This window comes from Brachyhypopomus gauderio, chromosome 5, assembly GCF_052324685.1.
Source record: "Brachyhypopomus gauderio isolate BG-103 chromosome 5, BGAUD_0.2, whole genome shotgun sequence".
Taxonomy (NCBI): Eukaryota; Metazoa; Chordata; class Actinopteri; order Gymnotiformes; family Hypopomidae; genus Brachyhypopomus; species Brachyhypopomus gauderio.
The window spans coordinates 16,228,666-16,244,266 of NC_135215.1; the positions used below are offsets into that span (position 1 = coordinate 16,228,666).

General features: G+C 42.4%; 1 protein-coding gene across 1 annotated transcript; it reads right to left on the reverse strand.

The window, feature by feature from the left end:
• Positions 1–553: 553 nt before the first annotated feature.
• On the reverse strand, positions 554–7,606 carry LOC143514629 (CMP-N-acetylneuraminate-beta-galactosamide-alpha-2,3-sialyltransferase 1-like). Its single transcript, XM_077006052.1, has 6 exons — positions 6,737–7,606; positions 4,804–4,997; positions 2,621–2,800; positions 2,229–2,274; positions 1,967–2,086; positions 554–1,678 (listed from the first exon to the last, which is right to left on the reverse strand). Exons 1-6 carry the CDS (start codon positions 6,998–7,000, stop codon positions 1,481–1,483), a joined length of 1,002 nt encoding a protein of 333 aa, XP_076862167.1. The 5' UTR covers positions 7,001–7,606; the 3' UTR covers positions 554–1,480.
• Between the last annotated feature and the right edge of the window lie 7,995 nt (positions 7,607–15,601).

Here is a 15,601-nt window from a genome sequence, read left to right on the forward strand (position 1 = left end):
CCATGTAAGTTTGTATGTGTGTAACATGTATTTGATATACCACAGAATGTGCAGCGTTCTTGAAATCAAAAGCTTAGCTAGTTTCCATCAGAATATACAGTCTACACTGACTGTGACTTATAGTTGCACTGACAACATGACTAAGTATTTTGACTGCCTTGTTCATAGGCAATGGCACACAGACTAGATATTCTGATGGCACTGACAAATTGAATGACCTAAATATTTGATTTTGAGGCAAAAACAAAGAATTTTGAGTGAAGTATCTGCTTTTGCAGGTATTTCATTGAGTTTTGCTGTTTGCACTAACTGTTTTGAGAAATGCACTAGTTGTGATGCCAATGTAAAGCATGATGTGAGAAATGAACCAAATCAACTGAGAAAAGCTGTAAATCTCCAGCAGCCTGCGGTGGTCGGTTCTCATCTGAGCTGTTTAGCACATGAACACAACACCGCGACACATGGGCTACAACAGCAAACCCAAATGATGTAAAAACTGAACCCGTGGCCCAGTCAGATATTTGAACTAAGTTATAAAACATGATGAAACAAATTAAATGTTTTCACATTTTATTTATTACTATTATTATTCATTACTTTCTCACTTCTTTAAAGAATGAATTCACAAAATAAAAAATGCTGTTAGAAATGAGAGCAATATAATACACGATTAAGAAAAATAAACACCTTCAACAGTTATTATATGTGAAAAATGAGAATTGGATTTTTATAAAAATAAAGAAAAGGCACTTGGCTGGAGTTTTAACTCTGTTCTCTGTCTCTTTTATTTCTTGTTCTTCTCTTCTTCTCTCTTCTTCTTTCTTTTTCTTCTTCTGCTCATTTCCTCAACAATCAGCAGTAAATAGACTGCCTGGTGGTTTCATATTACACACATACAGTATGCTACCAGAAATACATTAAAAGTGTCATGTCACCAAAATTATAGAAAAACACAAAGGACACATGAGTTTGAACTATTTTCATGCTATAACTCTGGCATAGTGACTCAGAGCCACACCCTGTCAGCTCCCGTAAGGACGTGGGGAAGCATGGAAGATTTACTGACATTGCTCTGAACACTAAAACACTTGAATCAATGGACCAAAACAAACAAACAGGACTTCCATTGCTTAAACATGTGTGCATTCACACCACATCATGTGTGGTCAGTGCCACAGTTCAGCATTCACATGCACCACACAGCTTCTCATACCCATAATCCTCTGCTGACTGACCAGCAGTAATACAGTTTGTGTCCTGTCACGCTCCTCGCAGGGTAAGGGAGGTAGAAGGACACACAGGGTGGAAATTTAACTCTAAAATTTCCATCACAATTCATAATAACACCAAGAAATTTGCTCTGCGAAGTCCAGAAATTCCAAATGTCTCTTAAAAATGAAAAAAAAAAAACCAATAGAAGGAAAGATGAAAGTGGAGGTTTCTGAGGACGTCTATATCCAAACAGTCTCTGTCTGTCTGACTATTCCTCCCACTTAAACGAGGACCATGAGACTCCTTTAAACAGCGTGACTTTGCCTTTCTTGGCCAGGATTCTCGTGATGTTTTGCTCTTGATCTGCATCATGGACACCTGTTTCCCGGAAGGCTGAGCCCAAGTTGTCCTCCCAGTAATGGTGCCAGTTACCACGGTGGTCAGCACCAAACCCAAAAACGTTCACCTTGGGTAGAGAGCAGAACATGTCAGGGTGCTCAGGGTGCAAATGTCAGGGTACACAGGGTGCAACATGTCAAGGCGCTCACCTACAGAAGAACCGCTGGGGAGTGGGGTTGTCTAACTTAATGTAACTCATTTATCATTAAATGAGTATCTTAACTGAATAAGTTAAAATAACTGTGGTTAACACACAAACCTTAAGAGGGCGACTCTGCACCATTGTAGTAAAGGCAAGTGGACTAAGTCAAATAAAGTCATTAAAAAAGAAAATGTATGAAAAAACATCAAATACCTTGTCACATATATGAAGAGCGAAGACAAGTGAGAGGAACCCCGTGGATGGATATCTTCCGTTATCGTCCAGCCACGAGGCATGGACATACCTCATGAAGGTAGGACTGAAGACCAACACCTGGGAATTAAAATGAGGAAACACAAAAAACAAAAAGGATGAACCTCAGTGTGTCTCCGTGCTGTGAGAGGAGGTGGCAGGGATGGCAGGTTTGGGGTCAAAGCAGTAATGGAAGTATCTACAGTATTAAAGGGAAACTCACTTTATCTTTGTTAGTCTTGATCCGTGATTGGACAGGCTGATATGTGCTGAGACATAAAGAGAGAGGAATATTTTAAAATCTTTTTTTTTAATCCTGTAAATATACAGGAAAAACATACATATATAAAGTCTGAAGATTTTTATCATTACTCCAATGAACAAACCTGCCCTTGAATATTCAGATACACACACACGCAAAGGGTGAAACCTTGCAGTACCCGCTGGGTAATGTACCCTGTGATATGAGAATTTACCATGTGTGAGGTACCCTGTGATATGAGAATTTACCATGTGTGATGTACCCTGTGATTTACCATGTGTGATGTACCCTGTTATATGAGTATTTTGAGTATTTTACCATGTGTGATGTACCCTGTGATATGCAGTATTTACCTTGTGATGTTTCCTGTGGACAGGGCACTAACAATCCACTCCAGGTCCAGGATTTTGAAAGGCACCAGCAGTAAAGTGGTGGTCTCATTCAGGTCTATGGCACTCTCTGGGTACATCACATGGTGTGTGGTCCTGGATCCCACATCTTCCTCGAAACCTTGCGTGGGGGCCTTGTTTATTCTGAATAAACACACAAACACAATTATCAAATCAACCAACAAACCAGCCAATTGATGTTAATAAATAAAAAATAAAAATCATCCTCACTGACCATATAGTGTTGGCACTATATGTCACTCATATGCAGCCTTTATGTCACTCAAATGCAACCTTTATGTCACTCAAATGCAGCCTATATGTCACTCAAATGCAACCTTTATGTCACTCAAACGCAGCCTTTATGTCACTCAAATGCAGTCTTTATGTCACTCAAATGCAACCTTTATGTCACTCAAACATAACCTTTATGTCACTCAAATGGAGCTTTTGTAGCAACAAAATGGAGCTTTTTGTAGCTGTTGCCAGTGGGTTGTATGTCCGAGCTCTGCTGAATGAAGAGGCACAGTCCAAGATTGTTTTTCAACATTGCCCAAAATTGCCTTTAGTTTACTATGGTGCTGAATGACAAGATGGAATGCATTTGAGAAGCAAATACATGCCAATCCAGTAATCCGCTCTTAATTAAGACAGACTAGATTTAGACGTACAGGAATCCAGTGAGAAAACAATCAAATGGGAGAGTGTGACATATTAGTTAAGAGCAAATCAACCCTCACATATCAGAGAATGTATAAGGAAACTAAAACTTTCACACACTTCTGTCAATATGTGCAGAATAGAATTAAATGGAGCAAAGACCTACATTCTTTCCCATTCATGAGCAACAAGTCATATAGTCACACATTCATCATTGCCAGCGCACACTTCACATTCATTAACCCTCACACTCCTTAGTCCCCTTCCAGTTCTCCCAGTCTGCTCTGAGTCTGTTCACGGTCCCCTCCCAGTCCTGTCCCACTCTCCTCCCAGTCTCCTGCCTACAAGATGCTACTTCTAATCTCACACAAGTCGCCTTCTCTATAGTCAGCATGTTTGTTATTTTGGCAGAGATTGCCAGAGCTGCTTTGTACAGACGTTACGTTTATGAGGGATTAAATCATTTTAATAGATCTGTCAGTACTGGGGTTTTTGAAAACAGCCTTAAGCATAAAGAAACTCTTTTTGCTGATCTAGATCAGTAAAAATGACTTGCTTCTTTTCGCTCACCATACAACCACACACACACACACACACACACACACACACACACACACACACACACACACACACACACACACACACACACACACACACACACACACACACACACATATTTATATCACTTGTAATCTCAGGCAATTTCTATAGTTCAATCCACCATTTCAAATCATTCAACGACTTCAATAAATGCTAAGTAAATACTAATACTAATACTATTGCATCTAAACAGCAAATGGGCAAGTTTTTACAAAAACTCTGAACTGTGTCCTTCTCAGCTACAGTAGTACTCATGTAAATGGACTCTGACAGTTTTAACCCCATGAACCAGAGGGTCGGCAGGATTGTCAACTCTCACGCATTGAGCGTGAGACACATGCATTTGACCGTTTTCACACGCTCTCACTTAACCTCAACAACTTTACATTTATGTACATGTGTTGACTGGGAAGAAAACACGTGACAGGTGAAACTGGGAACAGGCTAGCAAGCTAACATGGTAGGCATGGCAACAACTAAACACACGCATGGGTTGACAGAAAACAAAATCTACAAAACCAAAACACAGCGCTGTGTGGCGATCCTCATGGAGACGAGAGCAAAGGGGAGGGGCTTATTCTACTACAAACTACACACACACAAAGCACCAATGTTTGAGTTGATGCTCATTTTGACAGTGTCTGTCCAAATGACCAGTTTACAACCAAAGTAATGAGTGTTTGCTGAATCGCATTTCATACATCACACACATCAGCTATATTAAAAACTGTACGCTGCTTTGGAGGTATATTTATACTTAAAATAATGTGGAAGTATTTCAATTACATCTAGATTTCACCAAAACACTAGAAATGTATATGTCTATATATTTCTGTTTTTAATATAAATTTGTGAAACAGCTAAATCCCTAAGACAGAGACTCTTACCGGATGACAAAATCATTGGAGTCAATGAGCTTCCCATAGCGGGATGAACGGAGGTTTCCAGAATTCCCGACCAAGGCGCAAGTCCGGCAGCGGGAAGGTCCGGCATCCATGTAGTTCTCTTTTGCTGAGATGGTCTGGAACAGCCGGTTCAGAACCACAGGCAGGCTGGATGGATTATCCTCCATCTGGAGCCACTACACAAACATAACACAAAGAGTCATGGTCACTTTGGCTGTATCGAGCATTATTGCCCATGTCTTCATGAGTTGAATTCAGTGTGTAGAGCACGAAACTGCACGAAACTCCTTCACGGATCAAGAGATCTCCAGAAAACCACTGTTCTGGCCTTTAAAATGGGTATATTTGGTTCACCAGTTCAGGTATGCCTTATGTCAGGGAGTCCTTCCAGATGAACTAAGATTAGCCAGCAAATTCCACAAAAAAGTAAATTCTCTCAAAAACCTATACACATGTAGACACACATTCCTGAAACTCAGACACATATTTGAGTAAACAAAACCTTTTTTTTCCAAGAAAAACTTTAAAATCACAAACCCCACCATTCACTTCATTATAGACATTTATCTATTAGAGATACAGAATTAGAGACTTTCAGAGTCCTTACTGCAATGTGTTGCTTAATTTGAGTTTTTTCTTGTTTTTTGTTTATTTTTTACTTTGTCTATTGTTTTTGTTCATGCAGTTTGTTGTCACTGTGTTTGATATCTTATAAATGTAACATTATGTAAATAATGTAAGTGTAAATAATATGTATTATATGTATTTGTATACATAATATGTATATGTATTAATAATAGTAATAAGTATTATTATTCAATCTGGTGCCATGACCATTTTTTGTTGTCATTACCATCTTCTTCTTCATTAATCATCATCTTCAACTTCATCCAGGGTCATATTAAAACACGTGTTACTACAGCAGCACTGCTGTACCACAGCGCTGCTGTACCACATTACTAACAGCTCAGTGTCAATGATCTGTTCAGAATGGTTTTCTACCCAAATGTTGTGTGGTCAGCAGACTGTCGAAGTGACCTGGACATGCAGATGTCTCCAGGTGGCAGTTATTTTTATAGTGCACCTATTTACCTTAGGTCTGGACGATCTATCGGAAAGCAATGGGCCAAGCGTTTATGGGGTGGGGGGGAGGACTGGTTAAGGCCAGGTGTGCATGAGGAGCCTTTCATTGCAGCTTCTCTGGAGTTGGGCAGAACTTTGTTCCTCTTCCTTCTCATTTACGACTTCTCTGGACAAGTGAATTAAATAGCTAAATTTCATAGTGCCATGCTTGGAGTGTTCTGTGTTCAGTTTAGATTCAGCAGGTTTTGATCCAACGGGCTTTCATTGTTTGACAATGAAATGGAACCAATTTGGGCACCATCACCATCATCATCATCATCATCATCACCATCATCATCATCGTCCTCTATGGACCAACTCCGAACACACCCAGCACCACAGCTTCTTTCTTGACAACGTTTGAGTTACATTTGAGTTTTTATCATCAATAACCAGAGAGATTCTTCCTTTTTCCCCAAACGATCTCACATTTGCCTGTTTATATCTACAAGGTTATATTCCAATATAGTTTAAAATTGGAAGTCAGCTTCAAATAACACTGCACAGTTTTGCCCGTTTCCTGTTCATATCTGGTGTAGTTAAACACTTAGTTGATTAATCAGATCACAAACATAACCAGCTGCAGTACTGATGGAAAAAAAACCTATTTATTTTATAGGTATTTATTCACCTTATGTCAGTGTTGTCCAGTCCTGTTTTGTTATTGTGTTTTTAGTGGACCTGATTCATTATGTAAGGAACACACTGATAAGTGCAGTACAGTTGTTCTCTTGGACCTTTACAGGGAAAAGTTAAATGGTTAAAATAAAACAAAAAAATGTATTTTACTGACCATCCACCAGGAGTAGGTCTCGTTGGAAATGTCCCTGTTATTCTTGTTCAGCAGTGGCTGGACTAACGGGTTGAATTTCTTGTAGAACCAGGTGTCATTCTCATGTCCCACAATGCACGATTCGCAGGCACATGACTTGTGGGTGGCGGTCAGCACTGGGCCCAGGAGTGAAGGTTCTCTGTGGGACAGGCTGAAGAGGTACATGGCCACCAACAGAACGCAGAGGACAGCCGTCAGGAACTGGAGCCTTTTCCGCAAGATCATTTTTGTCCAGAAAAAACATCTGACTCCTCCACCTGGAGATGGACCCGCAGCGCATAGGCTAGAGATGTACTGAGATTCACAGAAATGGAAAAATAAAATTCTATAATGTAATGCTGTGCTCTCCCTTATATCTCCGCATGTTAACGCTTGTGTCCCAGCGTTAAGAGTTTTTGAAGTCGCAATATAGATGAAAACGTCAGGCAGGATCCCTAAAAGGCAAATCCACTAAACGTTCGTGGTTTTCACCGTCTGCGTGCATCAGTTCAGTCCTGTTCACTGTATTTTAATTAAACAATGATGAGCTTAATTCAAACGATTCCAGTAGGCATCAGCCGGGTTCATTCAAAGAGTCGAGTCTTCACCAGCTGTCCTGTGTTCATCACCATGTCCATGTGGAAACAGGCACATGCAGGTTAGGGGAAGGACACTTGGTCAGACGTTCCTTCTCTTCCTGTTCACTGTGCTGCATTTACTGGGTGTGTGCAGACACTGGCCACGTGTGTGTGATCATCCACCTAGGAGACAAGCACAGGACATCAGTCTAACCCAAAGAATTAATGACTTTCTAGAAAGTTGCTGGTCATAAGTATTTGAGTAATTTCTAGGAAAATACAACCACACACCTGCATCATGTCTCATTTAACATAGCAAGCAGCGATTCTGATTCTACAGGTTTTTTTTGACATTGTAAATTCAAATGCTTCCTGTGGGAGTGGAAAAATTCTGATCTGTAAACATTCCCATGACATGTAACATACTGTAATATACACTCCCTGTAGTAACTCACCCCCATGAACAGAAATCAACCGACAGAAATCAACACTTCAAATTCAACATGACTCAATAGCTAAATAAATGTTTCCTGCTGAACATGCCTCACACAGCTCATGCAACGAACCACATACCACCTCCAACCTGCCATCTTAATGTTTTAATGGACTGAAGAAAGAAAGAATGACATTTTGTTTGGTAACACTGCTATGCAAGTTTGCTTTTTCTTGTTCTCATTTTCACACCAGGATTCAGGCCAACTTGATGGGAATGGAGATATAATCTGTTTAAGATCATTTTCACATGGTAAGGCATGACTATGCTGTTTTATTACAACAAAGATCTTTGATAATTACTTTGTTTACTCAAATTTGTCTGTGACTTGTTCTGTGTGTTCGTGCTGTGGTTTCACACTGGTTCAATATACCTCAGTGCTTGCACGATCTCAGAACCTGTATCACCGTACAGGTGGCATATCGGTGACACTGTTAAAGCCAGCAAATCCACCCATTTGCATAAACACAGCTTGTTTTGCATGACGTGTTCATGGTAGTATGATGATCAAATACGTCCATGTTACTAGAGGCACAGAGTGGTTTTAATAATATCTCTGAAGAACTGTGGGCTGTGATGCACCTGAATCATTTCTGATTCTAAGCTGCATTTTCTTTATTGCCAAAAAGCTCCAAGACCATATCACACACAAGATAAAAAAATATATAACTTTTCAATCTGACAAAAATATTTTAATACGCCTATTGTTGTCAAGAATTCGTAACATACCTGTCCTTTCCTGGACTGGGAGTGTGAGCTCTGTCTGATTTCTGATTTTTTCTGATTACCAGACTCTCCAGTACTACCCCTGCCCCTACTAGTTTAAAACAGTTCTTGAGTGCTCCTTAATTCTGGTATGAATATGACCACAGCCTGCTGTCACCTTTATTGTCAGTGCTCCATGGATATAGTACAAAAAGATATTGTGCAAAAAAGGCAAGGCAGGGCAAGTTTATTTATATAGCACCTTTCATACACAACGGTCATTCAAAAAGATGTTTGTTACACAACAAAAAGTGACAAAAATGTTGGAAATGCAGGACACACAAACCACTGGTCATGTTTGCAAGCCTGTAGTATAGGGTAGTACAACAGTGTATGTTCAATGGCTACATCATCTGGCTGGGATTGGGCAACACCCCCGTCAGCAGCGGCAGGATGGGTGACAAGGGTCAACAGCAGCCTCTGTGGTTTAAAGTGTAATGGTGAGAGTGTAGAGTAGTCTGACTACCACTGGACAGAAGCTGTTGGCCTGGGTGTCCTGGGACCTCCCGCTGAAAGGGGTGGAGGGGTCATCCACAATCCTGCAGGTGCGGTGCTTGTGGTCAGAGATGTTGATGGTAGGTACAGAGACCCCAATGCTTGTTTCAGCTGTTCTCACAGTCCTCTGTGGGACTTTGGATGGTGCAATCTAAGTGTGCTCCTCTGTGATGTACACATCAAGGAGCTGTGATTCTCTGCACAGCGAAAAATGCAATTTTCAAATGCTTTAGATTACAAAGATATTGTACGGATTGTCTGTTGAATTGTCTTACACTCCCAAACATTTAGTCTTGAGGTCATCGCCTAGGTCATTATATGCAAAAGTGCTGAACATGTTGTCATAATCTCTAAAGCATCATTTTACATTTATTTTTTAGTTAATTTTTTTGTTATATTTTGGTAATTTATCCTAATTTGATTAAGTTGTTTGCAGGTGAACATTCAGTTACAGTAAGAAAGGGAATTGGTGAAGGCTTAGATCACCCAATGATCTCAACCACAGGTCAGAGGTGCGTCTCATGAACCTTTATTGTAATTGGCAAACATTTATAGACACTGAACACTGCAGTATCATAAAGGATAAGACAAGGCCATGGATGGAAAGACAAGGCCATGTATAGGGTGAACTGCCAATAGGATAAGTAAGACTGTGTGGTGTAGAGGGGTAAGACTGTGTGGTGTAGAGGGGTAAGACTGTGTGGTGTAGAGGGGTAAGACTGTGGAGTAGAGGGGTAAGACTGTGTGGTGTAGAGGAGTAAGACTATATGATGTAGAGGGGTAATACTGTGTGGTGTAAGGCTGAGGGGACAAAACAGTGAAATACAGTAAGGGCAACAATTGTGGACCATGTTTTACATGTAAGTCATGGTCTCACACTGGCTGAAGCTGGTTGCTTGGTACAGCCGAATATTGAAAGAACTTCAATCTTTCAAACATTTAATAGAGAAAACGTGTGTAATTCAGAAATGTGCTCTCTGCTGTAATGCTGCACATTGACATACATTCTGACATGTTATTCAATTACAGTATTTATTTATTTTTTGCATTTTTGCATTCTTATACCATATAGGATATCAAGAGTAGCTCATAGTTGTGACGGGCAGGTGTGAGCAACAAAAAGGAAGCGATCACGCCAAGTCTCAGGGAAAAAGGGTGGTTTAATATGAAGTGTGCAAACCTAAAACCCGTGCAATAGATCCAAATCAAGGATATAATGACCAGCGGTCAACTGGTACAAAGACAAGGCATATATAGACAGACAAACGACCATCAGGTGGGAACGGATCACGGGCTCCGCCCACCTGAGGGGCGTACACGACGTCACAAAACAACAACAACACAGCCGCTGTGGACGGAGGCGGCCGGTAGGGGGCCGCCTCACCGTGACAGACCCCCCCACCAAGCCGCACTCCCCTCCACTGGGTGTGTGGCACACAGCGGCTGCACAACAACACGAAGGGGCAGGAAGGCAAGGACAGGCAGGGACACACCTCCTGCAGTCCACGAGCTGAAACACAAAACACATAACATTAGTCAGCTCACCTCCCTGGGCGGGACCCTGGACCGACCGGGCCGTTAACAACACAAAACCACGCCCCGGTCGGTCACAGGGCCCTCACGCCCTAACCGGCATTCAGCTGGTAAGCCCCATGGGTGTGAGGACGAGGGGCTACGGCTCCTCTCTCGTCCCTCGTGTGTGTGTGGGTGTGCAGGCTACCTCTCCAAGGCGTGGCTACTTCACCTCCTGGACCTACCTCCTCCCAGAGCTGACCCCTGCCTTCTGCTAGGGGTCACCCCAGCCTCCAGGGGAGCCAACCCCTCCCGGGGCCTCTCATCTCAAGGTGGACTCCTCCACCCAACCCAGGAGCGCCAGAGACCGAGGCCCAGAGCACCCCCGACGCGGGCTAGGGAGCAGCCCCAAGGGCCTCCTGGTCACCCCGGGCAGGAGGGAGGATCTCCATCCCCAGCAGGAGCTTTTCAGACCGGAGCCCCATGGTCCCCAAACATCCGGGGGCCCCAGCCCTCTAGGGAGGGGCTCTTCACGACCGGGCTCCGGTCACCCCACAACACAAGGGGGCTCCTGCCAGGTGGAGATCCCCACAAGGTCCAGGAACACTGCCAAGGAGAAGCACCTGCACAAGGAACACAATCACACACACACACACACACACACACACACACACACCACACACATATACAAACACGAAACACAAACGCGCCCTACCCTATTCAGGGCCTCCCTTGGGAGAGACGCCCTCCGTGCCACACCCCCTGGCACGGGACCACAGCCGGTCCACCCCCAAACACACATTTAGGGGAGGAGCATGCGTGGAATTACATGTAACAGTTGACAACACGCTAGGACAAAACACACACGCAAATACTAGACAAACAAAACTGTGCACAAACAACGAACGGAACGGGATCCATACGTGCACGCTCGATAGACACTGACGCGCCGCTCGGGTTCGCAGTCGCTCCCCCACATTAAACACAAGACGACGGGGGAGCGAGGCGACGGTGATGAGCGGTACCCGCGTCACACATGAAACATTCAACACAAACACAAACGAGCGACGCACACTGACCAACATTACCATTCATACGTACACAGACACCACACAAGACGAAGAGCATACCCAGGGAGACTGCCCTGGTCCTCGCCGTGCCACACACACAACACGGGCACGGCGGAGCTCTTCAAACAAACAGACAACAAACACGAAGAGTTTTTCCCAGAGCAGACAGCCCTGGTCCTCGCCGTGCACACACAACACAAAAGCACGGCGGAACTCTTCACAAAACACCACGCAGACAAACACTTACCACGAGACATGACCACGAACGAAGGAGAAAGTAAAAGAGACTCGGCGGCTTCCGAAGGGTGGCTGGTCATTCTGTGACGGGCAGGTGTGAGCAACAAAAAGGAAGCGATCACGCCAAGTCTCAGGGAAAAAGGGTGGTTTAATATGAAGTGTGCAAACCTAAAACCCGTGCAATAGATCCAAATCAAGGATATAATGACCAGCGGTCAACTGGTACAAAGACAAGACATATATAGACAGACAAACGACCATCAGGTGGGAACGGATCACGGGCTCCGCCCACCTGAGGGGCGTACACGACGTCACAAAACAACAACAACACAGCCGCTGTGGACGGAGGCGGCCGGTAGGGGGCCGCCTCACCGTGACAATAGTGGTAGCAGAGGTTCCATTTTCACACAGCAAGAGGAGACTGTATGTGCTCAGGTTGTTTTGAATGTGTAGAATAAGTTTCTAATTTTGCAGTTTTTCCAGTCAGTCTTTTCTGAATTTCAATCAGATTTGTTTTTGTCCATAAATTCCAGTGCGAACAATACCGTCGACCAATATTGCTGTACAAATTTGATTCCAGTCCAATTTCTTGCTATCAGTCTCCCACATAGTCATGTGAAACTTTGTGTTCCATGTAAGTTTGTATGTGTCATGTGGTCCTGCCTCCCCCCTGTCAGTCTAGTCTTTTGTTTTGTTCTCTGTGTGTTTGAGTGTCTTTTATTTTGACATTTCCTAGTTGTCTCTGTTTTCACACCCCTGCCGTGTTTTCTGCCCCTCGTTATCACTTTCAGGTGTGTCTTGTTGTGTTCCTTGTTTAGTCAGTGCATATAAGTCCTGTGTTTGGTCTATGTGGTTGTGGGTTATTGTATGTTGTCAGTGGAAAGATTAAGTTCTATGTTCTAGTCGTGAGTAGTGGTTTTTTGTTCAGTTAGTTCATGCTTTTTGTGTCTTTTTGTGTTAACTTGCTTGTCTTCTTTGGTCTTTGTATGTATTATACTCTTTTGTGTTAGTCGTTTATATTAAACCTCCAAATTCTGCATCTGCGTCCTACCTGCCCAGCCCAGTTTGTTACAGTATGTGTGTAACATGTATTTGATATACCACAAAATGTGCAGCGTTCTTGAAATCAAAAGCTTAGCTAGTTTCCATCAGAATATACAGTCTACACTGACTGTGACTTATAGTTGCACTGACAACATGACTAAGTATTTTGACTGCCTTGTTCATAGGCAATGGCACACAGACTAGATATTCTGATGGCACTGACAAATTGAATGACCTAAATATTTGATTTTGGGGCAAAAACAAAGAATTTTGAGTGAAGTATCTGCTTTTGCAGGTATTTCATTGAGTTTTGCTGTTTGCACTAACTGTTTTGAGAAATGCACTAGTTGTGATGCCAATGTAAAGCATGATGTGAGAAATGAACCAAATCGACTGAGAAAAACTGTAGTAACTCGTGTGAGCGTGTGAAGACAGTCTAAAGCCTGGTTTATACTTGACGCGTCGCGTTGCGCGCTGTCGGTTCGCGAGCTCGTGCACCTCTTGAATTTTGTAACTTCGCGCGGGCCGCGCTTCAGTGGAATGAACAAAGTCATGTTTGAGGGTTCATACACCTTTACAAGGTGGAATTAAAGCACTTGTACTTCACTTTAAAGGTCCATTTCAATATTTCCCAGCACGTTAAACTTATTTAAGTTAGATATTTATACATATACTCGAAATTATTCGAAATAATTAGCTTTTTATCACATTATTTAATGGTTGTTTATTTTCAAAACGCCCAATCTTAACGTCTTCATGTTCTCTCATGTTTCGTCCTGGAATTACAAGAGGCTCGTATTTGTTAACGTAATACAAGAAAACTGTTCAGTCAGACAGCTATTTGTTGTGAAACGAAGTAGTTACAATTTCAAGCATTTTCAAGTACTTTAGCCTAAATTTCAGCACTTTCAAACCTGAAACACAAAGCAACATTAAAATTCATCAGGTAAATGTTCCTTCCCCTGTTTTTGAGGAGTGTTTCTTTATACTACCACATATCGTTTCGGACAACACTGCACGCGGAAAGTATGCATGTTTTCCACTACGCCGGTTTTAAAAGTGTTAAGCCTGGTTTACAGCTCGCTAGGCTTGTAAACAAACCGTGCAGCACAAAGATGTAGCAGTGTGTCGCCCTCAGAGCTGATGAGGTAACCGGGCCACGACACAGACCGTTAGTGCAGGTGAGAGTGCGGACCAGCTAGGGAGCCGCATGAAACCAGGCAAAGAGCCGCAGGTTGGCCACTCCCGGCTTAGATCACCCAATGGTCTCAACAACAGGTCAGAGGTGCGTCTCATGAACCTTTATTGTAATTGGCAAACATTTATAGACACTAAACACTGCAGTATCATAAAGGATAAGACAAGACCATGGATGGAAAGACAAGGCCATGTATAGGGTGAACTGCCAATAGGATAAGTAAGACTGTGTGGTGTAGAGGGGTAAGACTGTGTGGTGTAGAGGGGTAAGACTGTGGAGTAGAGGGGTAAGACTGTGGTGTAGAGGGGTAAGACTGTGTGGTGTAGAGGAGTAAGACTATATGATGTAGAGGGGTAATACTGTGTGGTGTAAGGCTGAGGGGACAAAACAGTGAAATACAGTAAGGGCAACAATTGTGGACCATGTTTTTCATGTAAGTCATGGTCTCACACTGGCTGAAGCTGGTTGCTTGGTGCAGCCGAATATTGAAAGAACTTCAATCTTTCAAACATTTCATAGAGAAAACGTGTGTAATTCAGAAATGTGCTCTCTGCTGTAATGCTGCACATTGACATACATTCTGACATGTTATTCAATTACAGTATTTATTTATTTTTTGCATTTTTTCATTCTTATACCATATAGGATATCAAGAGTAGCTCATAGTGGTAGCAGAGGTTCCATTTTCACACGGCAAGAGAAGGCTGTATGTGCTCAGGTTGTTTTGAATGTGTAGAATAAGTTTCTAATTTTGCAGTTTTTCCAGTCAGTCTTTTCTGAATTTCAATCAGATTTGTTTTTGTCAATAAATTCCAGTGCAAACAATACCGTCAACCAATATTGCTGTACAAATTTGATTCCAGTCCAATTTCTTGCTATCAGTCTCCCACATACAGTCATGTGAAACTTTGTGTTCCATGTAAGTTTGTATGTGTGTAACATGTATTTGATATACCACAGAATGTGCAGCGTTCTTGAAATCAAAAGCTTAGCTAGTTTCCATCAGAATATACAGTCTACACTGACTGTGACTTATAGTTGCACTGACAACATGACTAAGTATTTTGACTGCCTTATTCATAGGCAATGGCACACAGACTAGATATTCTGATGGCACTGACAAATTGAATGTCAAATCAAACTAAATATTTGATTTTGGGGCAAAAACAAAGAATTTTGAGTGAAGTATCTGCTTTTGCAGGTATTTCATTGAGTTTTGCTGTTTGCACTAACTGTTTTGAGAAATGCACTAGTTGTGATGCCAATGTAAAGCATGATGTGAGAAATGAACCAAATCAACTGAGAAAAACTGTAAATCTCCAGCAGCCTGCGGTGGTCGGTTCTCATCTGAGCTGTTTAGTACATGGTGAACACAACACCGCGACACATGGGCTACAACAGCAAACCCAAATGGTGTAAAAACTGAACCCGTGGCCCAGTCAGATATTTGAACTA